Consider the following 27348-nt stretch of genomic DNA (forward strand, 5'->3'; position numbering starts at 1 on the left):
CAGTCTTTTTACTCTCCGTCATGTGGAAGGTGTTCCATACCCCTAATCATTTTCGTTGCCCTTCTTTGCACCTTTTCCAATTTTAAGACATCTTTTTTTGAGAGGAGGTTACCAGAACTGAACACAGTATTTAAGATGAGGGAGTACCAGGAATTTTATAGAGGAGTTATGATATTTTCTATTTTATTATCGACCCCTTTCGTAACCATTCCTAATGTTCTGTTTAAAAAAATTGCCTTTTTTATTAAACTGTCGATACATAGGGAGTGGATGTTTTCAGAGAACTATCCACCAAGATCTCTTTCTCGAGTGGTAACAGCTAATTTAGACCCATTGTTATGTATGTATAGTTGGGATTATGTTTTCCAACGTGCATTACTTTTCATTTATCAACATTGAATATCTGTCATTTTGTTGCCCAGTTACCCAGTGTACAGGGATACTTTTGTAACTCTTTGCGGACAGCTTTGGACTTTACTATCTTGAGTAATCTTCTATCGTCTTCAAACTTTGTCACCTCACTGTTTACCCACTTTCCCAGATCATTTATGAATATGTTGAACAGCACTGGCCCAGTACAGATCCTTGGGGGACCCCCACACACACACTATTTACCTCTAGAGTCCTGCAAATCCGCAGATGTCTGCATCCGCGGATACATTGTTTACCATCTTTATGGATTGTGGCTCAGATGCGGATCCACATTTTTGGATCTGTGCAGAGCTCTATTTACCTCCCCACGTGAAAGCTGGCCATTTATGCTGACCCTGCATTTCCTATCTTTTAACCAGATACTGATTCATGAGAGGACCTTCCTTTGCATCCCTATCACTGCTTAGTTTGCTCAACAGCCTTTGGTGAGGGACCTTGTCAAAGGCTTTCTGAAAGTCCAAGTACACTATATTGACCAGGTCACCTTTGTCCACATGCTTGTTGGCTTCCTCAAAGAATTCCAATAGGTTGGCGAGGCATGATTTCCTTTTACAAAAGCTGTATTGACTCTTCCCCAACTTATCTGCGTATCTGATAGGCTTATTCTATTGTAAAGAATAAAATTAACTCCAGTACCAGGCAAATTGGCTGTCTAGTGTATAATTGTAAAGTAGATTGTGTTTTGTAGAATTGCATGTATGTCTAAGCTGCAGAATAGCTTGTTTTTTAATCTGTCACCTCAATGAGTAAGAAAAAAAATAAACTCAGTTAAGGACTGCATAACATTCCTATGGAGAGAAGATATGTAAATTGACCCCTGAAGCCAACAATGATCTTTTCAGTTCTTGACTACATTGCAAGGCACTGGGAGAGGATTCTACTGTCACAGTCTGAAACTATCAGGGAATTCAAACCAACCATTAGATAGTCAAGAGCAGATTTTGCTCATCACATGCAACTCTACTGTATTACTATTGCACAAAGAGGTCCAGGGTGATGGTTACACACCCCAGTGTATTATGATTGCACAAAGAGGTCTAGGTTTGGGGCATGACTCTTCAGGTGTTAGCTGTGCTGAAAGGTGTCTGTGCAGCATGCTTCTTAACAAGGTTTGTGGAGTATGAATAGTTTGCTTTAAGATGGTTTGCTGGAACTTAACTCCAGTCAACATACAAAGAGATTGACATTGTCCCTTATCAGGTACCAATAACCCCCCTACATCCCTACTTCAAGTCCTTCTGGAATAACATCCCCACCCCTAAACACTATCTAGAAAGGACTTGGACATTTATAATGCTTGTTCTCAATGTCACCCAATCATGACAGAATGTGTTAGGAGAACAATGGACAGGTAGTATGGACTAGAGGTTCAAGGAGGGAAGTGGGAGCGGGAGCCAAAACTCCTGCAGCCTATTCCTGGTTTTACCAACCTTTGGCAAGTCAGCTACCTTCTCTGTGCCTCAGTTTCCTCTTTGAGTGAGGAAACCATTAGACAGGGTCTGTAGAATGCAATGGAACATTTAAAAAAAAAGCCACACCCACCCAAGTTATTAGATGGTTCGGTTAAGTCACCATACCCTAAATACATCTTTTATATAGATGCTTCAGTACAATCCATCACTGAATCTTTACACAGCCTAGCTACACTAAACCTTAAAACCCATAGAGTTTGATTACTTAAAATCTTAGAGTAATTTTTAGCTGAACCAAAAAACACCCCAAAGCCGATAGGTTCCAACAATAAGCAGTATGCGCTCTGCAAGTATGAAACCAACGCATAGATCCCCAGGACATGCAGAGACCAGATTATAGCGCTTTGTGTTTAGGGAAGCAGATTTCTGAAACAGACTCCAATAAAGAGGGAGTGTTAAGGTGCTCTTTGCTATTGAAGTTAAATGCTTATGTCTCTATGGGAACAGGGAAAGATGGTGTTGCTGTTAAAGCACTGGACCATGACTTGGGTCATCTCCCAGCACTATCAGACTACCTGTGTGACTTAGGCAAGTCACTTCATCTCTAGGTCTCAGGTCCTCTTTTGAGAAACAGGATGAATAATCCTTCCTTTCTCTGTTGTCTATTTAGACTGCAAACTCTTGGGGGTAGGAACGGTCTTACCATGTGTTTATACAGTGCTTGGCACAATGGAGCGATAACATTGGCTGGGGCTTTTAGATGCCACGATAAAATAAATCATAAACAACAACTGGGTATTGGCTTGGATGGAAAAAAATATTGAAACCAAAGGGGAAAGGATTAGAAGCCACAAGGAGGGATCCAACTGTAATCCAAAATTTCTTCCCTGCCAGCAGCTACTGTGCTACACCCAGGTATCCCCACCACCTGAAGCTAATCCAGTGTCCAAGTGACCCCACTACTCTTCTGGCAGCTGCTCTTCCCAACCAAGCCAACCAAAATCCCTCATCTGAATACTACCCGGTATACATTGTTCACAGTCAGAAGAAAACCTTAAAATGCACCCAATAAATGATTGGCAACTGATTAGACCTTGCCAACTCTGATCATGCCCAAGGACTGCTCCTTGCTTGTTCAATGCTGTACCCAAGACTGAGCCACCTCTCCCATCTGCCTGGGTTGGGCATACAAACATTCGGTGCTCCTATGGAACAAGGTTTCACAGCCCATCTGTAGCCAGAGAGGGATTCTGAAAGCCTAGTAGGCAAAGCCCTTGGAATACCACCTTCCAGAGATCTCAGAGTGCTTACCAGGCATCAGTTATGCTTCACAAGCCACCCTTGAGGAAGGCAAGTATTGGTTATGCCCATTTTACAGTGCGTCAGATGTCTCTACATCAGGCACTTGTACCCCATCAGACAACATTGGCTGGAATGTCTTTATCCTACAATGCATTTTCAACATTGTACAGCTGGGCCATGCCTTTTGCAAGCATCCTTTGCGACTCCTAGGTGGTCTTCGGCTCACACCTGGTGCAGTCTATGCTGACTGCTTGTGGCCACCCGGGGAGCATTCCGTCTATACCAATCCAGCTGATGCTCCCACAATGCAGTGCCCCAGAGAACCTGCTCCAAGAAGCAGGTCCTATGGAGGGGAAAAAAAAAAAAAAAAATGTGGCAGCCACCCCCAATTTCTTGGGTCTTTATTTTTTTAGCTGCTTCATGAATAGAACAAGGTGAAGCAGCAGAGTTGGAGAAGCTGCGGGAAGCCATCTTCACCCAGAATGGGCCGGGTCCCACGGGAATCAGTTCTGGGTGCCACATTTCAGGAAAGATGTGGACAAATTGGAGAGAATCCAGAGAAGAGCAACAAAAATGATTAACAGCCTAGAAAACATGCCCTATGAGGGAAGATGGAAAAAAATTGGGTTTTTTAGTCTGAAGAAGAGACGACTGAGGGTAGACATGGTAACAGTTTTCAAGTACATAAAAGGTTGTTACAAGGAGGAAGAGGGAGAAAAATTATTGTCCTTAATCTCTAAGGATAGGACAAGAAGCAATGGACTTTAAATTGCAGCAAGGTTTAGGTTGGACATTAGGAAAAGCCACCATGACAGTTAGGAAGTTAAGCACTAGAATAAAATTGCCTGGGGAGGTTGGGGAATCTTCATCATCAATGGAGATTTTTTAAGAGCAGGTTGGACAAACACCGGTCAGGGACGGTCTAGATAATACTGCCATAAGTACAGGAGACTGGACAAGATGACCGCTCGATGCTATGAAACACATTACCCAATAGCATTTGCAGACACATCTACGGTATTTACATGACCCCTGTTACCATGGAATCTGAGAACCTCACAACCTTCAATATATGTATCCTCACAACACCCACATAAATTAGGCAAATACGATCATTTTACAGATGAGGAATTGAGGCACGGAGAGACCAAGTGACTGGTCAGGGAGTCTGTGACAGAGCAGGGAAATGAACCCCAGGCTAATCCCCTAAACACTAAGCCATCCTGCCTCTTTTGCCCACCCTTTGCCTGTTTGGATCAGTGGTTCTCAAAACTTATTTGATCGCACCCCTGTTCTGTGCATCTGTAGCAGCTTATGCCCCACCAGCACACAAGTACAGAGACAGATTAAATATTTTTAAACTCTCACCAAATATTAAAACAGTAAGGCAGTAATTCAAACAGAGCTAACAACCTATTGTAATAAGAGCAAAAGCCAAACTGCGATTGTGGTCAATGCTCACTATTAAACATGCACACAGTGGCGTAGCAAACAGATTCACGTACAGATGTCAACAACTTTGTGGACCAGAAATCCATCAAAATGCACAGCGCCATCTGAGGAGCTAATATGTCTGGAGGAATCAGCTTTGCTAGTTATTCATTACTGCATACAAGTTGCCCCTCCCCACCCCCCAGCTTCTCATGCCCCTCCAGAATACATTCCACACCCTCCCACTGTGAGAACCTCGGGTTTAGATCATAGCTCTTGGGGACATGGCTGGTTTTTTACAATGTATTTCCCTACTAAAGGTGCAGATAGGCACCTAGTGGGATTTTCAAGAGTACCTAACTCTTATTGTCTTCTGTGGAATTTAGGCACTTATGTGCTGTTGAAATCTCACGAATCATCTTTAGGCACCTAAATACATTTAAAATGATAGCCCCTGGTGACTTGCACAAGATCACACTGAGAGTCTACATGGAGGGGGAAACTGGACCTTGATGTCCCAAGCTAGTACCTTAATCATTAAGTCATCCTACCTACTTTCTGCCTGCCTCTACCCATTCCTATTGAGGTGTCTCTGTAAACCGTTCCCAAGAAGAAAGGCAAGCATGTGCCTCCGACTCATTTGTACCTACATATAGTACTGCTGGGTATTTCAGAAACACTCGTGATACATAGATAAATGCAGACAGACTTTTACAGATCACTCATAACAGTTTCATGAGCAATTTGCAGAACTCTGAGGGTTGAATTTTGAACAGAGTTCCCTACATCTCATATGGAACCAGCCAAAAGGTTCTTCATGCAATTGCTACCTACATCACAAGGTTACAATAGAGTTCTTAAGTCCGCAATCTTAAACAAAATCACAACTCATGAGTCAGCAGCAGCCACACAGTATATTTAGTGACTAGGCAAGATTTCCTACAGATCCATTTTATTCTATTGTGGCAGTGATTACCTTTTGGAAATAGTATCTTAAGGTGCTTTGAAAGCAGAAAGCCCTCTTAAAAGCTGTCAGTAACACATCCTCAAGTTATGCCTGGGAAGGGAAGTATAAGTTATCCCCATTTTACCAGTGGCAGTTGGAGGCAGAGTGGTGAAGGAACACATCCATGCTCCTGCAGAGAATTAGATCCAGAGACTAAGGCAGGAATTCAAGTGGTAAAATACACGAACAAGTGCTAAAAGGATAGAGAAACAGGCTTATAGGTGTACTGCTGACATCAGGACAGAAGTATGCAAACATTAAGGGTCTTGTTCATGGAGTTTCTTTTGGAAACGTTTTTCCCAGGAAGAGGTAGATCGAGAAATCAGTAGATTTAGCTATGTCTTAGCATTTTATGCTACCACTCATCACCATAGTTTCAGAGTGCCTTCCATGTAAAATAGTGAAGTCCCTGGTAGAGTTCATGAAGTCTCTGGCACTTTATGGGGTCAAAATTCTGCTTGGGATAGGGTTTGGGGTTTTTTTCTGGATTGGTAGAGATAACGGAGTAGAAGGGGATGTCCGTGTTATGAGTGTCATTCTTATGATGGAAGTTAAAGTGATTCCTAAATGTGACAGAGGCCCATTGGTGCCACCCAGCAAAGGGATCACTGCTCCATGTCAGCAACTCCTAAAAGGCCTGACAAACTCACTACACCCAACACATTGCTGTTATAGTAGTTATCGATAAAGAATGTCATGCGAGATCTTAAATGAAAGCCAGGATTACACTGATCCTCATAACTGCATGATGGATGTATGGATGAGATTTAAGAAATTGTGTCTACGTACTAAACATGTTTTAAAACCAATGTCCCAAGCAGAGCTGACAAACTGGTTTCTTTCAGACAGGAGATAATTTTCATTTGACAGACAGATACACAACTTAAGCATTATAAAGCAACACAATAGTAGCCAAATCTGCACATGGAGTAAAGAAAGGGATGGGAAGACACTGAAGACTGTCTCAGGCGTCGTCCTGCCTCTAGGGTGCAAACAAACAAAACAAAAACACAACCACCAATGACCTTTGGGGAGAGAAGTAGCAGGCAAAAAGGACACCATTTTATCCTGCACCTAGGGAGTAATTCAGCAGTGTGATTACACGCATGAAAATGGGAACTCAACAAGGGTTCAATTGAAAGCATTGTCGAGGACATTTGGATAAAGATAGATTTTCTTTAGACAAGGGCTTAACCTGTTCAAGTTAAGGTTAGACAATAAAAGGTGTACGATTCCTTTTGTTTTATATGTAACCTATTGTTCTTATCCTTCCTCACTCTCAATCTTTGTTAAATTTATGATTATACCACAATAACACTGGCATAGTTATAGTGAAACAAAGGACCTGATCCTGAGTTGTACCAGTCAAACTGTGTATACACTGCTCCGTCAGAGGCAGCTTAGCTGGTAATTTCTGCCAGTTACAGGGGCTGGATACTACAGAGGGAACATTCAAGGAACTCGGGGGGCTGTTATGTGCCTATAACTAGCCTGAACCGAGAGTGTGAGACCTGGGAGGCCCTGTTTGAGTGGCCAGATACTCGTTTCAGAGAGCTGAACTACAGCATACACAAACAAGGCTGCTTTACGCAAAGGGCAAGTAGCTGAGAGGTTCCTCAGAGCCCTGGGTACTCCTGGGGAGTATCATACTAACATTTCAAAAGTTCCAGCATGACAGTCTCCTATTTGGCCCACACCATTGGGTCACTCTTCTTGCTCCTGTAGCTTGGGTTTTGGCCAGTATAACTTAAAGAACTGGGGCCACTAGTCTCTTGGCTACAGAAATTATGCGGGACATCAACCTAGACGATCACAATGGTCCCACCTGGCCTTATATGAATCATGTCCCTCTGAACAGCAATCCTAATTACTTTGGCGTTAGTGCCCTATTCCAGGGCTACCTGCATCAAAACAGTTGGTATGACCAGCAAGTTCTCCATCCAAATTAGAAATTATAACCTTTTGTTTATATAGACCAATATACTTTAAAAAAACAAACAAAAAAAATCAATAAATCAAGATAGGAGACTCCATCTCGCCAGCCACCTTTCCTCAGCATAAGACCAGATTCAAGCACTAAAGCCCATGTAGATGGGAGTACAAAGAATGAGGAGCTCTCAGCTGCTGCTTTTCACCTACGTGCTCATTCTTATCACCGGTATTTAATTTGTTTTTCAAAATGATTTGATTGAAGTCAGCTACTGAAGAGCATATTATTCCAGAGAAGTTTTAACCCTCCTTACTGTAACAGTACTGGGTTTTGGCCTGAGGTCAGCAGGAGGCTCTGCTCCTGCAAGATATTCCAGTGACTTCCACATTATAGTCCACAGAACGTAACAGGAGAGCTAGGATGGTCTTGTGGAGAAGGCCCTGGACTAGGACTCGAGACATCCAGCTTGGATTCCTGATTTGACCATTGACTTCCTGTGCAACCTTAGGGAAGTCGCTTCATCTGCGTGTCTGTAGATAATACTCCCCCACCTCACAGGCGTGTAGGGAGGATGAGTTTAATAATATTTGTGCAGTGCTCAGATATTATAGTGATAGGACCGCATATAGGGTCCCTAGGTCAACGGAGAGCTGTGTAGGCCTGCTCCTGATTTCCAGCTGTAAATTGAAAACAGCTACTAATTGGTTTAATACTTCATCTCGAGATAACTACTGTGCCCGCCACAGGAGAGGGCAGACTGTAAGGAGGAAGTCTGAGAACCCCAGAGATGTGCCAGTCACCCGTGGAACAGGTTTCCCCTTTGATCTTGCCAGTGCTTCCCTGCCAGTATCATAAGCAAAAAACCTACCACCTCATTAGCTGTTCTAGTGCCGTATTATTCTTCCCTTCACCACCCCCAAACAAGTGCCGTAGCCAATCCCAGACTCAAAAGATAAATAGGTTTCTTACACATATCCGAAAGATCTGTCCCCACCCAGCAATGAGGTCATGCTACACTGGTCAAGTTATTCATTCGGTTACCTTCCATTATTAGCCAAGGCTTAGTTCAAATCAGTACTTGTGCTTATATAACCTCTTTCGTCAAAGATATCCAAGCTCATTACAAATATTAATTATGCCTCAACACCCATTTGGGCAGGCAAGCATGGTCAGACCTCATCTACCCATCTGCAAAACGAGGCCGAATGGTTAGCCGATGCCCCCAAAGCATTGCAGCGAATCAGCAGCTGGAAAGAGAACCTTGGATTGCCGATTCGCAGTCTGCCTGCTAAGCCATGTTTACCACCTCCAATTAGCAATTCTGTTCAAGACCTGGAAAGGGGCTTGTCAGATGGAGGTTCCACTTTCAGGTTACATTAAGTGAAGAAAATCTGCACCATGCTCAAAGCCCATTCAGGACCTGGTTTAAAGTCTTCCCACTGACTTCAGTGGGCTCTGGGTCAGGCCCCCATGTTGTACAGTTGAGCCAGAGTTATAGGGGACTGGAAACCCCCACTTAATGTAAACAACAAGGAGTCTGGTGGCACCTTAAAGACTAACAGATTTATTTGGGCATAAGCTTTCGTGAGTAAAAACCTCACTTCTTCTTCACTCTATGCATCCGAAGAAGTGAGGTTTTTACTCACGAAAGCTTATGCCCAAATAAATCTGTTAGTCTTTAAGGTGCCACCAGACTCCTTGTTGTTTTTGTAGATACAGACTAACACGGCTACCCCCTGATACTTGCCACTTAATGTAGACCCACTTTCCAGCCCTGATGCTACTGTAGTACACCTGAGCAGTTTGGAACCTCTCACTAGCCAGTGATGAATACAATGGCATGCCTGGAATGTGGAAGCACTGCATACATGCAAAACCAGATTTCAACTCCAGCCAGCCTTCCCGGTAAGACTGTCCCCACCCACTTCGGTTTTGTGGGAAGGATATCAACATTAGGAGGACAGTCTATCCTACTCAGGTTAAAAGGGGAACTTGAGACAGTCACAGCTCAGCAATGGGATATGCAGCCTTTCATTTGTAGGTTGTCACGTCAAACCCAGCCCAGCTCTGCTGCGTCCTAGAGCGGTTCTATGGCATGCGAGTTTTGTGTTTTCAATCCGGTCCAGGTGTCCACACCGGAGTCCTCTCTCTCCCCAAGGAGTGGAGTAACTGGCACCCTTGTAAGCTACAGAAGCCAAGAACGGAATGGGCTGGGATGCGGTGCCATCTTGCCCATGGAAGGGGTCTTCCCCGAAGGGTGTGTGTGTGTGTCAGTCTATATGCAGAAGAATTAATGGACACAAATCTGACATCAGGAACCATAATACTCAAAAACCAGTGGGAGAACCCTTTAACCTGTCTGGCCATTCAATGACAGACCTGCGGGTGGCTATCTTACAACAGAAAAACTTCAAAAACAGGCTCCAAAGAGAGACTGCTGAGCTGGAATTGATATGCAAACTAGATACAATTAACTCAGGATTGAATAAGGACTGGGAATGGCTGAGCCATTACAAACATTGAATCTATCTCCCCTTGTAAGTATTCTCACACTTCTTATCAAACTGTCTGTACTGAGCTATCTTGATTATCACTTCAAAAGTTACTTAACTGGCCTCTCAGAGTTGGTAAGACAACTCCTACCTGTTCATGGGGTGTTTGTGTGTGTGCGCGCGCTCCATTCTATGCATCCGAAGAAGTGGGATGTAGCCCACGAAAGCTTATGCTCTAATAAATTTGTTAGTCTCTAAGGTGCCACAAGTACTCCTGTTATATTCACTAGAGTTATGTAGTTCCTTCCACGCCTTAGGGGGGTGGGGGAGGTGGAGTCCATCTCATGTCACAAGCTTCTAGCTCATGATATCGAAGTTCAAAAAGTGGATCACTAGAACACGAACCAGCCAGCGCCCCATCCACTCAACCACACTGCTTCCCATACTGTACATATACAAAGGCAGGCATGTTCCCCACTTCAAGTAGATAAAGGGATTAGTTTACAATCCAAATACATCCATATTCAGCTAATTCTGAACATCAGACAACAAATAGTTTCAACCAGAAATAGTTGGGCTTTACTTTAATTCCTGCTCAAGTCTTCAAAAACTTCATCCAAGACGGGTTGTCTAAACTACATAAGTGGGAATCTGTGCTACAAGCACAACTGTGCCTGAGAAGTTACAAAGCTTGTTACCTTTATTTATTTATAAATAAATACCACATATACACCCCTAGAGAGAAGAGCAACAAAATATCCTTTTGTGGAGTTTGTTTCTCTAAGATCTAGTAAAATACAAAGACTGAAAAATCTACACTCGATTGTTACAACAGCACATTTCCATAGGTATTATATTCCTTATCCCTGAATGTTAGTACACCTCTACCCGGATAGAACGCGGTCCTCGGGAGCAAAAAATAAAAATAAATAAATAAAATAACCCCCCCCCCCCCCACACACACACACACACACCCTTTACCACGTTACAGCAAACTTGCTTTGATCTACCGGAGTGCAGAGCCCTGCCCCCCTGCCCAGAGCACTGCTTTACCAAGTATCAGAATTCGTGTTATATCGGGGTAGAGGTGTATCTATACCTTGGTGAGGAAAATCTAGTTAATATCATACACTCTCACCAGAAGTGGCTGCAAAATTTGAGTGAAGAGCCCAAAAAAAAAAAAAACCCCCCCACACACACACACCCCACACTGTTACTCGGAGGAGTTGGTCTGTTTCTACAAAATCAGCTTTAGAAAGCAAAATAAATGAACACACAGAAGTTTTAAAAAGCAGATGTGCGTAGAATGGGAAGAAAAGTTGCCTCGAACTTTAAAGTTAGACTAAAAGCAGCCCAAGACAAGTGGGAGATTAGCTATGATGACATGAACCTGCCAATATGCATACACATCTTTGGCCAAATTCAGCCCTCCATTACATCCATGTAGTTTCTGGGGTTACACAGGGGTAACAGCACAGAATATGGCCCTTGATAACTTAAGCCATTACGTACAAGCAGGACACTCATGCAATCTGAGGCACAAGTAGCACAGACATATGAACTTCTTTGCAAGTCTCTGTTACTCCCTTTAAAACATGTTTCTTCCATCCCAACCCTCTCCCATCACAGTCATATCCCCATTGCATCTAGCTCCAGTTGTCTTAGATTCTACTGTTGCACTCAATTCTACTGTCCTTTTTTTGATACAGGATACGAGTGGGACTCATTAGCTGCCATTTCTGATCCATCCAGGGAGAAATCCTAGCTTCATGAACATCTGTGGCAAAAAAAATGCTCATCAACTTTAGGAGAGACATTCTGACCTCACTGATTTTAAATTAGGCCTTGAAGGGTTCCAAAAGAAACAGCATTAGCCTTCTGGAGTATCTAACCCTCTGTAAACTTTGGTGGAGAAAGTCTCTTCAAAAACTGGGCCCAACACCTCAATTGGATTAAAGAAAGATGGCTGTTCATAGATAGGGTTGCCAACCCTCCAGGATTACCCTGGAGTCTCCAGGAATTAAATATTAATCTTTAAAGATTATATCATGTGATTAAACCTTCAGTAATACGTCCAACCAAAATTGGCAACCCTATTCCTAGAGGGACTGAAAAAGTTTTTTTTTTTTTTTTTTAAAAAGGATAAAAGAGGACAGGAGTACTTGTGGCACCTTAGAGACTAACAAATTTATTAGAGCATAAGCTTTTGTGGGCTGCAGCTCACTTCTTCAGATGCATATAGAATGGAACATATATTGAGGAGACACACACACACACACACACACACACACGAGCATGAACAGGTGGGAGTTGTCCGCTACACTTACCTACATGCCTCCAGCTTCCATCCAGGACACACCACACAATCCATTGTCTACAGCCACGCTCTAAGATATAACTGCATTTGCTCCAATCCCTCGGATAGAGACAAGCACCTACAAGATCTCTATCAAGCATTCTTAAAACTACAATACCCACCTGCTGAAGTGAAAAAACAGATTGACAGAGCCAGACGAGTACCCAGAAGTCACCTCCTACAAGACAGGCCCAACAAAGAAAATAACAGACCACCACTAGCTGTCACCTTCAGCCCACAACTAAAACCTCTCCAGCGCATCAAAGATCTTCAACCTATCCTGAAAGATGATCCCTCACTCTCACAGATCTTGGGAGACAAACCTGTCCCTGCTTACAGACAACCCCCCAGCCTAAAGCAAATACTCACCAGCAACCACACATCATTGAACAAAAACACTGACCCAGGAACCTATCCTTGTAACAAAGCCCGATGCCAACTCTGTCCACATATCTATTCAAGTGACATCATCATAGGACCTAATCACATCAGCCATACCATCAGGGGCTCGTTCACCTGCACATCTACCAATGTGATATATGCCATCATGTGCCAGCAATGCCCCTCTGCCGTGTACATTGGACAGTCTCTACGCAAAAGAATTAATGGACACAAATCTGACATCAGGAATCATAATACTCAAAAACCAGTGGGAGAACCCTTTAACCTGTCTGGCCATTCAATGACAGACCTGCGGGTGGCTATCTTACAACAGAAAAACTTCAAAAACAGGCTCCAAGGAGAGACTGCTGAGCTGGAATTGATATGCAAACTAGATACAATCAACTCAGGATTGAATAAGGACTGGGAATGGCTGAGCCATTACAAACATTGAATCTACCTCCCCTTGTAAGTATTCTCACACTTCTTATCAAACTGTCTGTACTGAGCTATCTTGATTATCACTTCAAAAGTTACTTAACTGGCCTCCCAGAGTTGTTAAGACAACTCCCACCTGTTCATGGTGTGTGTGTGTGTGTGTGTGTGTGTGTGCGCGCGCGCTCAATATATGTTCCATTCGATATGCATCCGAAGAAGTGGGCTGTAGCCCACCAAAGCTTATGCTCTAATAAATTTGTTAGTCTCTAAGGTGCCACAAGTACTCCTGTTCTTTTGCGGATACAGACTAACACGGCTGCTACTCTGAAACCGGTCATCCTTTAAATTCACTTTAACCACAGAATACAGAGATATCTGTATTAGTACTCTATCATCATCCAAATTCCTCACCCCATTTACCTTACTCCCAAATTAAAAACCAGGACTTTTTGTTGCAGGAAAACAAATGTCCAAACAGAATTTGTACACGGAGAGGAACACACTCATTTTTATGGCAGTTCAGAGGGAAGGGTAGAAATCCACCCTGGGTGTGTGTGTGTGGGGGGGGGAAATAGTGTTTGGAAATATCTGCCATTGGGTGCATTCCAAAGTACTGTCTCTTCCTGAGTCCCTTTATGTGCCAGGGATAAGTCATCCTCAGCGGAGTTTGTTCAGCAGGATCCCAAGGGGGCAACTAAAAGGCCCACTAGGCAGAGGGAAGTCTCCTGCCACTTGAATTCCAATAGTGCTGGTTAAACTAGTTCCTCGAGTTTGCAAGGCACACACACCCCCACCCACCCTCATTCATTATTTCAGACTATAATTCTTCCATCACTTTTGCAAAAATTCCATCTTGCTTCTCACTTTCTATGCCTTGTGCCACCCCACCAACTTGACATCCTTAGTTAAGCAATGGGTAGGGAAGGCTATATTCTTACCCCAGCCAACATCTTAGTTCACCTCCACTTGGAAAGTGCCACCTAATGGGTTTCTTCCTCTAGCAGAGAAGGAGGAGGCTTCTGTGCTCAGTCTTTCAAAATTGCCAAGCGAGGACACGCAACCAGTATCATATGGGTGCAAGCAAGCTTTCCATTGGAGATGGATCCAGATTGCACCAGCTCAAGGCCCGGGTTGCTAGGCTGCTCTCCAGATCCCTAGCACTGCCAATGCAACTCGCTTCCTTAACACCCCTGATTGAGCATTGCAGTGGCACACTGAACGTAATGCCAGCAGGCAGGAAAAATGTGAAGCTGCAGCTTGTTTGATCTACGCTGCCTCCCAAGTGACCCAGATTTCATCAGCTGTACCCTCTGTTTAGGGAGGGTGATCGCCTCTATTCCCCCATAGCAGCATGATCTCACGGGCCACTAGCCCAATGCCCCATTAAGTGGGCTGGTGAATAGCAAGGCCTTTAAGACATGCACCAAAAAGGAGATGCTCTCAGCATCCTTAGGGATTTTTGATCAGTTGTAACAATGGGCCCATTTGAGGGAAGGGACCCAGGCACCAGCATTCAACAGAAGAACTGACTTCGCTCCTCTCACATCCCTGTAGCTTTGCTCCAAGCCATGTATAAGATCTATTTTACAGGCTTAGTTGTGCCGTGTTTACTTGTGCAAGCAGGTCCGACAGCAGACTCAGGACCAGGAGTCAAATCCTGGGTCCCAGTCCCATCCCTAACCACTAAGCCATGTTTCGAACCCAGGAGTCCTTAAATCCTGGGCCTTGCTCTCAGCACACAGGCACTCATTCACAAAGGAGCTCCAGCAATAGGTTATTCTGCAGAGGTACAGGGGTATCAGGATAGCATGGCAAGGGGGAAAGCCCTTCTCCCTCCATCACAGCCCCCTTAAGTGTGGGCTACAGAACAGATGTATCTGTATGCATTTCAGTTAAACTTATGAGGGTTGATCACGAGAGGTCCCAGGAACATGGAAGCTTTTTTCAGGCTGCTATCAGCATCCCAGGCAGGACTTGCCAGCAGCGATTACTCATCAGCAAAGAAGTCTATTTATCCCCTGTGTTACAGGGATGATGCCAGAGAGGAAGTTTTAGGCGTGTATGTAATGACAGCAGGACCAGGTGGTAGTTTGCCCAATTCATGGGCTCCCACTGCAAACAGGGCCTTAAAGAAATAGACCAAGACAGATACAGACCGTATATTTAAAGTCAGTGCCTCACCAAGCAAGAGCAAAAATCACCATTGCCACCAGTTTGTGGGTTGTTCTGGTTGATCCATTTTGGCCTCCTCCCACATCTCATAGTCAATGGCGTGTGCCTGCCCCACGACCAGCCTTTCAGTCACCCTCAGGTAGGGAGCTACATATCAACCAGGACTTGAAAAGATGATTAGAGATTTCCAAGACACCACAGTGAAAGGGTGGGGAGGAGACAGGACCAAATACACTGTCCCTTCTAGGGCTCTCTGAGCTGGCATAGGCCCCCCTCCACCCAGTTCTGATGCACCAGCTTCCTTCTCCCTATTAACCCTATTCTAGGCAATCCATTTGCAGAACCCCATACAATTAACAAAACACTGCTCTGATTGAAAATTCAGAGGATGTTGAGCAAAGGATGGCTTATGAGTAGGTCTAGGGGAAGGCAGTATTATTCTGAAGGTCGAGCGTAAGGTTACTAGTGAGAAACGTTCAGAAGGTTCGGTTGGTGCCTAAGCATAGAACACACAACATTCTAGTTACAGCAGCAGTGCTCCAAATAAAGTTATAGTGATAAACATAAAATTATACGCACCCCTCACCAGCTTTCTACATTGCAAGCACTTTACATCTAGTTTAGAAACACCTTTAGGATTTCAAACCCTTACTGGTGGATTCTCCCCCCTTTTCAAAGCACTTACAACTGAAACATGTAATCTAGATTCTAGTTTTCTTTGCAGTAGCCCCACATACATAGATGATCCCATACCCTAACCAGCAGTTTGCCCTACTCCCTATAAACATAGGGAGAAATTTACTCCCATGTATCCTCCTGACTAAGGGAGGAAAAGAGGAATCTGACTGAAGAAAGTTAGAGGAAAGACCATTGCTTTCACTGTTTATAGGTGCAGAGTTCCCCCACTATAATGTGCCATGATTTTTGTTTTTAAAGCATTCCAAGTTTTGAGCTGGGAAAAATCCAGTCCCTGCTGTTTTTATGCTCTCCTTTTAGATTTCTAAAAAGAATCAGCACTACCCCCAATTGATTTACATATCTGAAAAACAGAAAAGCTGTCAGCTGTAAATGCAATCCAATCCCAAACCCCTCCAAGACAATGAAATCTTGGGGGTGGGAAGGATTATTAAAGAAAGGCCTCAGCCTCTCTAGTCATAGTAAATGGAACAGCTTTCAAAAGGGAAAATAAAGACATTGCAATCTTACCTTCAGCCAGCACTTCATCCACCGTCACCTGGTATCTCCCAATATGGAACACCCTGCCAATGTACCCACTCCCTGCCACTGTATTACTGCCACTTCCTCCACTGGTACCAGAACCAGGGCCAGAACCGCCCTGCTCTCGACGAGAGTCAAAAAACTTCTTCATCTCTCCAGAGAAATAATTGTATTATGATTAAAGGTGATATTGTCAAGGTCCAATTTTTTCCCCCCCTTCTTGATTCCAGCCAATAAAAATAATCCACTCCTAGTGGTGATTTTTTTGGGGAGGGGGGGCGGTTGTTTGTTTGTTTGAAGTAGGACAGATGCTTTTTTTCCCTCCTGGCAGGCAGAGCCGGTCAGATTTAGACCTGTAAGGATCATATAAAAACAAAGAAGGACAAACGATTACAAACCCTTGGCAAATAATCAGAAAAATAAATAAGACCCTTGTCAGATGTTCCCACCATTCCCCTAAACATAAATTCACAAAATCTTGCCCTTAATCACCCAGCCCCCAAAAGCATTACAAGCAGTTGATTATATACGGATGATGTACCTCTTCCTGGGCAGCTAATAAATCCATGTAAACCACCCCTCCACCTACTTACCTACCTAGGTGCTAAAGGGGCAGCTGTCCCAGCGCTTTGCTGCAAATAGGCTAGAGCTAGCAGCTTGGCCACAGTGTTACCATTGCTACAGCCTCTCTGCTGGCCCTGGATGGAACATGGTTATAAGGTAACATTGCCACTTAAAGGAGGCAAACAGCAGCTGATAACCAGAGACCATTACAGGGCTGATCTGACTCCAACCCCCACCTCTCCTCCAGCTCCATCCAACCAGGAAATGAACTGTCACAGGAAGTCCCTGCTTCAATCAGGGTGGGTGGAGTGGGGAGATGGTGCATGGGTGATTTCCCATCCTCTCCCCAAAGCTGTTCTTTTTAACCCCTTAATCCCTAGCAGTATTCTCCCTCCCGCCTCCACAATAGATTTCAGCTGAAAAAAAACGAAAGGCTGGTGGAGAGGAAGAGGGCTGAGGGTGGTTTAGAGACAAAATTAAAGCAGCAGCCGAATAAAGTGGACATCAAAGAGTGTGGTGGTTTTTTTAAACTGCAACAGACCTGCTCTGTCGCATGGCGTTCTGGGAGTGGTAGTTCTCCCAGGTGACTGCCCAAGCCAGCTGTGCAAGGAGAGGGACTACAATTCCCAGAATGCACCAGGAGAGGAGCTGGAGGGGTTGGAGTAAAGCGTGATATGATGCGTTTAGTTGTCAACCTTATTCGGTGCCCCCTTGGCTGGGTGGCTGAGTTGATGGAGCCTGGGCTGCAGGATGATGGGTTTGATTAATAACATCATCTTAATAAAATTTTTAAATCTGTTCTTATTAAAGAAATCACCCCCGCTCCTTCCCTCACTGGCTTGCCGCAAGGGCGCCTGGGAGTTGTAGTTTCTCTGTACCCTATGAAAGCCGCAAGAGGAACATCACGATCCTGTCCAGAAGAGCAGAGCACCCAATAATGTTTTCCAGTGGAGCTGATTTCCTGACCCCCCCTGTCATCCCCGCTTGGTAGGAGTTTATATACTCAGCCTCCTTAAACAGTCAGCCAGCTGCTTAAGCAAAACAAACAGGCTCTGCTGGGAAAAGCGGGGCTAGGCCTTAGCCATGTTAGTTGTTTGCATTAGCTGTGCTTTTCTAAAACAAATTTCACTGTAATGATAATAAATATTCAGTGCTGTGGGACTCTCGCGATTGTCTCGGGAGTTTCCGGATGTTCTGGGGGGTTTCATTAAAACCCCCATCCTGGGAGTGTGCGATTTGGAGAGAATCTCACTCTTTTTGTTTTTAATGGAAGCTAAGTTGCTCAGCTTCCCGACGGCAGAGAAAAGCGTGAAGACGGGACCTGACTGTGCTCCAAAAGCTCAGAAGCCAGGAGGCAAATAAAAAGAATCCAATGTTTATTATTTTTAATCTCCTGATTTTTAAGCCAATTTCATGGGGGTTTTTTTGGAAATCTGGTTTATGAATGTTTGGGGTTGGCAAAACTGATTATTTATTATTCTGTAATTTCTTTTTCATAGAATCACCAGAGTTAAAGGCCAGAAGGGACCACCAGATCACCTTGTCTTGCCTTTATATCAGCAGCCACTTTCTCCTCTATCCCCTTCCCCAAGCAAGGCATAGTGCTTGGGGAACTTCACAATGACCTCAGTCTTGCAAAGTGCTGATCACTCGGTGCTCAGCTCTGTTCAGGATTGGGCCTGCAGTCCTGGCACACCTCAAATGCCCATTGATTTCATTGGATTGATTAGTGCATAAACCCTAATACTAATACCCAACCCTAATACTCTGTGATTCTATGATAAATGCTTTAGGATTGGAGCCCTCAGACTTGCTTCCATGTTGTACCCCTTTGTTGGTCTTGTATATTTAGACTGCAATCCTGCGATGGGCTCCACACAGGCAGCAGAAATGGCAGTCCAAACCATTCAAAACTCATGAATCGTGTTTCAAAAAATCACTATACTGCCATAGGAATCATGAGATTTTTCTATCCTTGAGCCTTTAGATCTCACAACTTCACAACTGTTCTCTGCATCCATGAGGGCTAAAAACTTACTTTCAAAAAAAAAAAAAAAAGAAAGAAAGCTGAAATTCTCATGTAATGACGTGACTCCCAGAGCTGAGGCTTTAAGAAAAATGAGATTGTCGTGAGAGTTGGCAGCACTGCGGCTGGCCCCTATGGAGCTTAGTGCATAGCTTGGGATGTAGTGTATGAGCCAAAGTCAGATGAAGTCAGTGGAAAGATTCCCATTGATTTCAATGGGCTTTGGATCGGGCCCTTTAAGGCAGTGGTTCTCAAACTTTTGTACTGGTGATCTCTTTCACACAGCAAGCCTATGAGTGTGACCCCCCCTTATAAATTAAAAACACATTTTTTATATTTAACATTATTATAAATGCTGGAGGCAAAGCAGGGTTTGGGGTGGAGGCTGACAGCTCACGACCCCCCAGGTAATAACCTTGCAACCCCCTAAGGGGTCACGACTCCCTGAGAACCCCTGCTTTAAGGTATGTCTACATTAAAGCTGGGATGTGTGACTTCCAGCACAGGTATACAGACTCACGCTAGTACACTAAAAATAGCTATGTGGACTCTGTGGCTCGGGCTAGCTGCCCAAGGTTGGACCTGGGAATCAGACAGGCTTGGATTTAGGGGGCTACCCCAAGCCACCACCCATGCCACAACATCCGTGCTGCTATTTTTAGCATGCTAGCTTGAGCAAAGCTAGTGCATGTCTGCTACACAGGAGGGAATCACTTTTCCCACTTTTAGTGCAGACGTAAGCTATTTGGGACAGGGTCTTTAGCACAATGGAGCTACCATTGATTAGGCACCATCAGAATATAAACAACAGTAGTACAGAACTGAGTTTACAAACCTATGCTTTGCTATTGCAAATAGGTTCCTTCCAAGCCCCCAGCCTTACTCACCTAAGGCTCAATGAGGCCTTGCGTGGTGGGTGTAGGATGGTGTGGCACCAGGCTTTCTGAGAGCTCCTGGAATATAGAGGGAGCTACCTGTGAATTAAGATTTATTGGGGCCCTGGACACAAAGAACATTTGGGTTCCCCACACCCTGGGGGTCTAGGGATGTTGGGAGCCGGGGGAGCCATGGCCCACCCACTTTTTAACATGGGTGTAGTAGCCTCTGGCAGGCACGGAGTGTCAGTGGCAGGGGCTGTGCTTTGCGGCAGAGGAAGTGATCAGCTCCCCCACCGTGAAGCGCAGCCCCTGCTAGCAGCGCCAGCCTCTTCCCGCTGGGAGCCTGGACCACTGTGGAGAGCCCCAGATTCTCCACCTGCCCTGGGCGGCACGTGCTAGGAAGTGGGGGGACAGGCCAGGGGCTGCTCTTGGGAACCCTCACACTCCAGCGCCCAGGGCAGGTGGAGGCAGGGCTGGATTTAGGAGTAGGTGACCAGAGCCAGATTAACCTTTTGTGGGCCAGGCATCAAACTTATTTGTGGGCCCCCCATGGGAGCAATGTAGCATGGCGTGGGAAGGTCAGTCCACAGAATGAGGGGCCAGCCAGGGACAATGGGACATGGCATGGCAGGGGCGGCCCAGCTCCGCCCAGCCCAGTGTGAGGGCACTATTTACAAACCGGCAATTGCCAGACGCACAGTGGCCCGCCTGGCCCTGTGCTGCCAGCGTGTCCCTTCCCCTTGGGGGCAGGCCCATGCTGCGCCACACTGCCCCCCACAAAAAAAATCCACCTGACTCCCTATGGCCAGAGCCACCTAGACCCACTATACCCAGCACCCCCCAACCCCTTCCACACAAATGCAGTGCCCTGCACAACATCACTCCTGCCCAACGCACCCCTGCCCACAGCCCCACCACAACTGCCCAGCACCCCACACAAAACCTCCACTCCCTAGTGCTCAATATATACATCTTCCCCGCCCCCTCACAGCCCAGCACCAGCCCCGCAAAAAACCCACTCCCCCACGCCCTGCCTCCCAGCCGCACTCACCAGCCCTGCTGGGAGGTGACTGTGTCTGCCAGGCTGAGCCAGCAGCGCAGCCAGGGCTGGTCCCAGGGTCGTGAATCATTCCAGCCCCTCGGGAGTGGCACGATCAGCCAGGCAAGGGCCTGCCCCTGCCCAGGCTCTCTCAAGACGTACTTCCCCCGGAGGGGCCCAGCCAAGGTCCCCGCAGTGTCCCCTCCGCCGCTGCCCTCCCCCGCCCCTCTCCCCCCCCCGCCGGCTGAGACAGGCCAGGCTTCTGCACCAGTCACAGGCAGCTCAGCTCCAGGGAGACAGGTGGGGCCCCACAGGTGGTGGAAAGCAAAGACTGCCTGGGGCCGGAGATGCACTGGGGTCTGGCTAGGGGGCAGAGAGGAGCAGGGAGGTGTGGCTGAGGAGGCAGCCGGCGGGCAGGCCAAGAGGAGCAAGTGGTGGGCGGGGGAAGCCAGAGGGGTCTTGGGGCGCAGTGCAAGCGGAGCAGGCCGGGGCCCCTTCTGAGCATGGGCCCCGCTCCATTGCGCCATTGTAAACCCAGGACTGCAGGAGACCCAGGTTGACCGCCTGGGTTGTGGGGCTTGTGGGAGCTGGACTCGGGGGGTTGTTTTTGTGGTTAGCGGCAAAAGGGAAAATAGAACGTTTGAAGTCACATGTTTCAGCTATTCCGTGTGTGGATTCATTTTTCACTAACCGCCTAGAATGTTCTGGGCCTTTGTAGAATCTCGTGGAACTTTCCAGATTTTCTGAGAATGACATTTTCCATTTCGTCGCTCAGGCTCATTAAAACGTCTCTTTGAGTGACGATGGCCGACGAGAGACTGACGTGGCTGGCTGTTTTATCTCTTGAAAATGCCATTGGCCAGGCTTTGGATCTCTCTGACCCTGTGCTTCAGTTCACGAGGGCAAAGGTGAGAAAAGCGACCTTTTGAAATAAAGGACATGGGTTAACAGTCTAAGCCTGTCACCTTCTGTAACGCTACTTAATACTGGTCCACCCCTGGGCAGTGCGTGAGCCCCTTACCCCACCCCTTCTATCCAAGGCCCCGCCCCTTCTGCTTGAGGCCCTGCCCCCACTCCGCCCTCCCCCCCCCCTCCGTGCAAGCCCCTCACTGGAGGAGCTCCAGCTCGCCCAAGGTGCCCTGAGCCTCAGCCAGCCCAAGCCACCCCCGGCCCACCAGTCCACCCACCCACCCCCTGGCCCACCTAGCCGCCCAAGCTGCCCCAAGCCCCGGATACCGGAGGAGCCCCGAGCCTCACCGTGGCCATGGTGGGGAGCATTAGTGGAGGGCTGGGGAAGTTTAACCACCCCCTGACTCCATTACGCATCGCCCATGGGTCCACCCAGTGTTGGTGTACAGTTCAATTTCTTGATGTTAGTACATTTCAGTTATTCTTAAAATTAAAAAGTTTCTATAAGCTTAGGCCTGGTCTACACTAGGCGTTTATGTCGAAGTTAGCGCCGTTACATCGAATTAACCCTGCACCCGTCCACACTGCGATGCTATTTAGTTCGACATAGAGGTCTCTTTAATTCGACTTCTGTACTCCTCCCCGACGAGGGGAGTAGCGCTAAATTCAACATGGCCATGTCGAATTAGGCTAGGTGTGGATGGAAATTGATGCTAATAGCTCCGGGAGCTATCCCACAGTGCACCACTCTGTTGACGCTCTGGACAGCAGTACGAGCTCGGATGCTCTGACCAGCCACACAGGAAAAGCCCCGGGAAAATTTGAATTTGAATTCCTTTTCCTGTCTGGCCAGTTTGAATCTCATTTCCTGTCTGGACATCATGGCGATCACAGCAGCACTGGCAACGATGCAGAGCTCTCCAGCAGTGATGGCCGTGCAGTCTGTGAATAGAAAGAGGGCCCCAGCATGGACTAATCGGGAAGTCTTGGATCTGATTGCTGTGTGGGGCGAGGAGTCTGTGCTTTCCGAGCTGCGATCCAAAAGACGGAATGCAAAGATCTACGAGAAGATCTCTAAAGACATGTCAGAGAGAGGATACAGCCGGGATGCAACGCAGTGCCGCGTGAAAATCAAGGAGCTGAGACAAGGCTACCAGAAGACCAAAGAGGCAAACGGACGCTCCGGATCCCATCCCCAGACATCCCGTTTCTACGAGGCACTGCATTCCATCCTCGGTGCGGCCGCCACCACTACCCCACCACTGACCGTGGACTCTGAGGATGGGATAGTGTCCACGGCCGGTTCCTCGGACATGTTAGGGGACGGGGAAGATGAGGAAGGATATGAGGAGGGCGAGGCAGTCGGCAGCGCTCACAACGCTGATTTCCCCGACAGCCAGGATCTCTTCATCACCCTTACAGAGATCCCCTACCAAGCGTCCCCAGCCGTTACCCCGGACACAGAATCTGGGGAAGGATCATCCAGTAAGTGTTGTAAACATCTAAACATTTATTTTTAACAGAACAGGAATATTAACAAGTAAAAGAATGGGTTGTTCATGATTACTTTGCCCTAGGCGCTTAACGGTTCAGTCATGGGCAGTGCAAGTTTTGAAAAAAAATCTAGCAATGTCCGGTTTTCCGTGATTGTCCTGCCCAAGCCGCTCTACTGTTTATTCCCTACTACTGCAGCTACAGTAAAATGCGGTCTATATGTCCGGGGATAGAGCAGTAATCCTCCTGGGACATCTCGATGAAGCTCTCCTGGAGGTAATTGGAAAGCCGTTGCATGAGGTTCCTGGGGAGAGCGGCCTTATTGGGTCCTCCGAAGTACGACACGTTGCCGCGCCACGAGACTATCAAGTACTCGGGAATCATTGCTCTGCACAGCAGGGCGGCATACGGCCCTGGTCTTTGGAGGCTTTCCCGGAGCATTCTCTCTCTCTCGCTCTCAAAGATCCTCATCAGGGTGAGGTCGCCCATGGTGACCTGCTTTGAATTAGGTAGGGGAATGTTAGTGTTGGGACTGCTTGACCGTTCCTTTACAGAACTGTAACCGCTGGTTTGCAGCCACGCGGTGGAGGCGGGAGAGGGGCAGGCGAAAGGGATCGTTCCCGGGGACAGCCGGGAGGGGGTGGGACAGGGGCAGAGTTCCCGCTTGCCGGATTGCTGGCAGCAGGGACTGACATTGCTTTAAATGTGAAATGAGGCCAGTGGTAATATAAAAGTTTTAAACTGCCACAGGTCTACGGCTTACCATGTCTGCCTGCTACAGAAATTCCATTGTGCTGCCCCGCTTCTCAAATGTGCTGTGCAAGACCCCAGGCACTGAATGCGAAGGCCGAGAATTCGACCTTGTGCTGAGTGCGCATGTGATAGGTGCTGTGCATGGTCTTGTTCACAGAGAAAGACTATGTTCTTTGTTCACAACTACATTTATCTTTCTGAGGAATTCACTCCCTTTTTCCCATTTCCACAGCCCCATCTGCGACTGTCTCACAACCTAGCCTGGCATCACACTCCCAGAGGCTAGCGCAGATTAGGCATAGGAAGAAGAGGACACGGGAGGACATGTTCTCGGAGCTTATGGCCTGTTCCCAAGCCCAGGCAGCACAGCAGACCCAGTGGCGGGAGAACTTGACCCAAATGCACCAAGCAAACATGGATCGGGAGGAGAGGTGGCGGCAGGAAGACCAGCAGGCGACTCAAACGCTGCTTGGACTACTGAGGGAGCAAACAGACATGCTCCGGCGCCTTGTGGATGTTCTGCAGGAACGGAGGCAGGAGGACAGAGCCCCGCTGCAGTCCATCTCTAACCGCCCTCCCCCGCCACCAAGTCCCATACCCACCTCACCCAAAGTGCAAAGAAGGAGAGGCGGCAGAGTCCGTGCTAACTCTCACTCCACCCCTGCAGAGAGCTCGAGTAGCAGAAGGCTCTCATTCCCCAAAATTTGAAAAGTTCTTTCCTTCCCACCTGACACAAGCCCCCGTCCAAGTTTCACCTCCCAGTTCCATGTGTAGTTGATAATAAAAAATACGTTTCTGTTAACTACTGTTTCAGTCATGTTCTTTTGGAGGAGGAGAGGAAAGGGGGTTGGTAATTGGACAGGACAGTCACCTTTGGCAGGGTACATAGGCGGGGGCAGGCACAGCAGCAGGGCACATAGACAGTGCAGTGATGCAGTGACTAGTTACCCTGGTTAGTCTGGGAGGTGGTTTTCATGTTATGTGGTGGGGGGTGGGTTGCTCTGTGACTTTGTGGCGGGGGAGGGCAGTTACAGATCTTAAGCGGCGGTCCTTATGCAGGATCACAGAGCCACGCAGCAGGGGATCTGTAACCGTCCTCCCCCTGCCACAAAGTCACATAGCCCCCCCATACACACAGTCCCGATCAGGAGGGGTGACAGGCTCCGTTGAAACAACCATCCCACCGCAGCGGAGCCTGTCAATCCTTGAGTTTAGAAGCTTCATTCGCGTCACTACACTACACCCGCTCCGCACCACAGTCTGCGTCCCAGTTTTAAAAAATTCCCGCGAAAACAGTAGTAAAGAAAACGGTGTGCATTAACAAAGTAGAACTATTTTTATTTCGACACGTGTGTTGGAGGAGGGGTGAAGGGGGTATGTAACTGGATAGGATAGTCAACATTAACTGGGTAAAGAAACGGGGGCAGGTTCAGCTTCTCTGTACACAAACTTTAAAGTCACAGGTTACCCTGCTCACTCAGGAACTTTGCTTTCAAAGCCTCCCGGATGCACAGCGCTTCCCGCTGGTCTCTTCTAATCGCCCGGCTGTCTGGCTGTGCGTAATCAGCAGCCAAGCTATTTTCCTCAACCTCCCACCCCGCCATAAAGGTCTCCCCCTTGCTCTCACAGAGATTGTGGAGCACACAGCAAGCTGATATAACAATGGGGATATTGGTTTCGCTGAGATCACAGCGAGTCAGTAAGCTTCTCCATCTCCCCTTGAGACAGCCAAAAGCACACTCCACCACCATTCTGCACTTGCTCAGCCGGTAGTTGAAGAGTTCTTTTTCAGTGTCCAGGGCGCCAGTATAGGGCTTCATGAGCCAGGGCATTAGCGGGTAGGCTGGGTCCCCGAGGATGACTATAGGCATCTCCACATCCCCAACAGTTATTTTGTGGTCCGGGAAGTAAATACCTTGTTGCAGCCGTCTAAACAGACCAGAGTTCCTGAAAACACGAGCGTCATGAACCTTGCCCGGCCATCCCACGTAGATGTTGGTAAAACGTCCCCTGTGGTCCACCAGTGCTTGCAGCACCATGGAAAAGTAGCCCTTTCGGTTAATGTACTGGCTGGCCTCGTGGTCCGGTGCCAGGATAGGGATGTGAGTTCCATCTATGGCCCCACCGCAGTTTGGGAATCCCATCGCTGCGAAGCCATCTATGATCGCCTCCACGTTTCCCAGGGTCACTACCTTTGACAGCAGTACATCAACGATTGCCTTCGCTACTTGCATCACAACAACCCCCACGGTAGATTTGCCCACCCCAAACTGGTTCGCGACTGACCGGTAGCTGTCTGGCGTTGCAAGCTTCCAGAGGGCTATGGCCACTCGCTTCTGGACACTCAGTGCAGCTCGCAACCGGGTGTCATTGCGCTTCAGGGCAGGGGACAGCAACTCACAAAGTTCCAGGAAAGTTCCCTTCCGCATGCGAAAGTTTTGCAGCCACTGGGATTCATCCCAGACCTGCAGCACTATGCGGTCCCACCACTCAGTGCTTGTTTCCCGTGCCCAGAATCGCCGTTCCACGGCATCAACATGACCCATTGCCACCGTGATGTCCTCGGCGCTGGGTCCCGTTCTTTCTGAGAGGTCTGTGCTACTCTCAGACTTCAGGCCATCACCGCGGTGCCGTAGCCTCCTCGCCTGACTTTTCTGCATCTGCCTCAGGGAAACCTGTATGATAAGCTGCGAGGCGTTGAGAGCGGCCACAACTGCAGCGATGGTCGCAGCGTGCTCCATGCTCGCAGTGCTGTGGCGTCCGCGCTGTCAATGACTGGAAAAGTGCGCAAACTGATTTCCCGCCGGCGCTTTCAGGGAGGGAGGGCGGGAGTGATGGACGGATGACGACAGTTACCCAAAAGCACTCTCGACACATTTTGTTACCCAGAAGGCATTGCCGGCTACACCCAGAATTCCAATGGGCAGAGGGGACTGCGGGAACTGTGGGATAGCTGACCACAGTGCACCGCTTCGAATGTCGACGCTTTCACCGTTAGTGTGGACTCACAAAGTCGAATTACTGTCCTTAGTGTGGACACACACGTTCGACTTTGCAATATCGATTCCAAAAATTCGATGCAAGTAAAATCGAACTACTCTCGTAGTGTAGACAA

At 47.2% G+C, this 27348-nt stretch overlaps 2 protein-coding genes across 16 annotated transcripts in view; one reads left to right on the forward strand and one right to left on the reverse strand.

Moving 5' to 3' along the window:
* Positions 1-21849, reverse strand: part of AAK1 (AP2 associated kinase 1) — a 138042-nt gene extending 116193 nt beyond the window's left edge. For 11 of the 13 annotated variants that reach the window (XM_054018294.1, XM_054018300.1, XM_054018298.1 and 8 more), the window contains exons 1-2: positions 17164-17372; positions 16559-16923 (exon numbers count right to left, since the gene is read on the reverse strand). In XM_054018294.1, coding sequence (XP_053874269.1) covers positions 16559-16721 — 163 coding nt within the window. In that variant the 5' untranslated portion in view covers positions 16722-16923; positions 17164-17372. Of the gene's footprint in view, positions 1-16558; positions 16924-17163; positions 17373-20047; positions 20114-21768 lie in introns of those variants that run through there. The other 2 variants (XM_054018292.1, XM_054018291.1) reach the window with 2 other exon arrangements.
* On the forward strand, positions 18030-25035 carry LOC128831660 (myb/SANT-like DNA-binding domain-containing protein 2). Of its 3 annotated transcripts, none has more exons than XR_008443838.1 (5): positions 18030-18121; positions 21853-21985; positions 22840-23471; positions 23679-23989; positions 24466-25035. XR_008443838.1 is itself a non-coding variant. In XM_054018305.1 (5 exons), the coding sequence occupies exons 2-4, from the start codon at positions 21927-21929 to the stop codon at positions 23711-23713; spliced, it is 726 nt and encodes a 241-aa protein (XP_053874280.1). In that variant the 5' UTR covers positions 18030-18121; positions 21853-21926; the 3' UTR covers positions 23714-23756; positions 24466-25035. The 3 variants fall into 3 exon arrangements, 2 of the variants coding, with proteins under 2 accessions (XP_053874280.1, XP_053874279.1); XM_054018305.1 differs by having other exon boundaries at positions 23679-23756; XM_054018304.1 differs by lacking the exon at positions 23679-23989.
* Positions 25036-27348: the final 2313 nt, after the last annotated feature.

The sequence above is a fragment of the Malaclemys terrapin genome, chromosome 2 (genome assembly GCF_027887155.1).
Source record: "Malaclemys terrapin pileata isolate rMalTer1 chromosome 2, rMalTer1.hap1, whole genome shotgun sequence".
Classification (NCBI taxonomy): domain Eukaryota; kingdom Metazoa; phylum Chordata; order Testudines; family Emydidae; genus Malaclemys; species Malaclemys terrapin.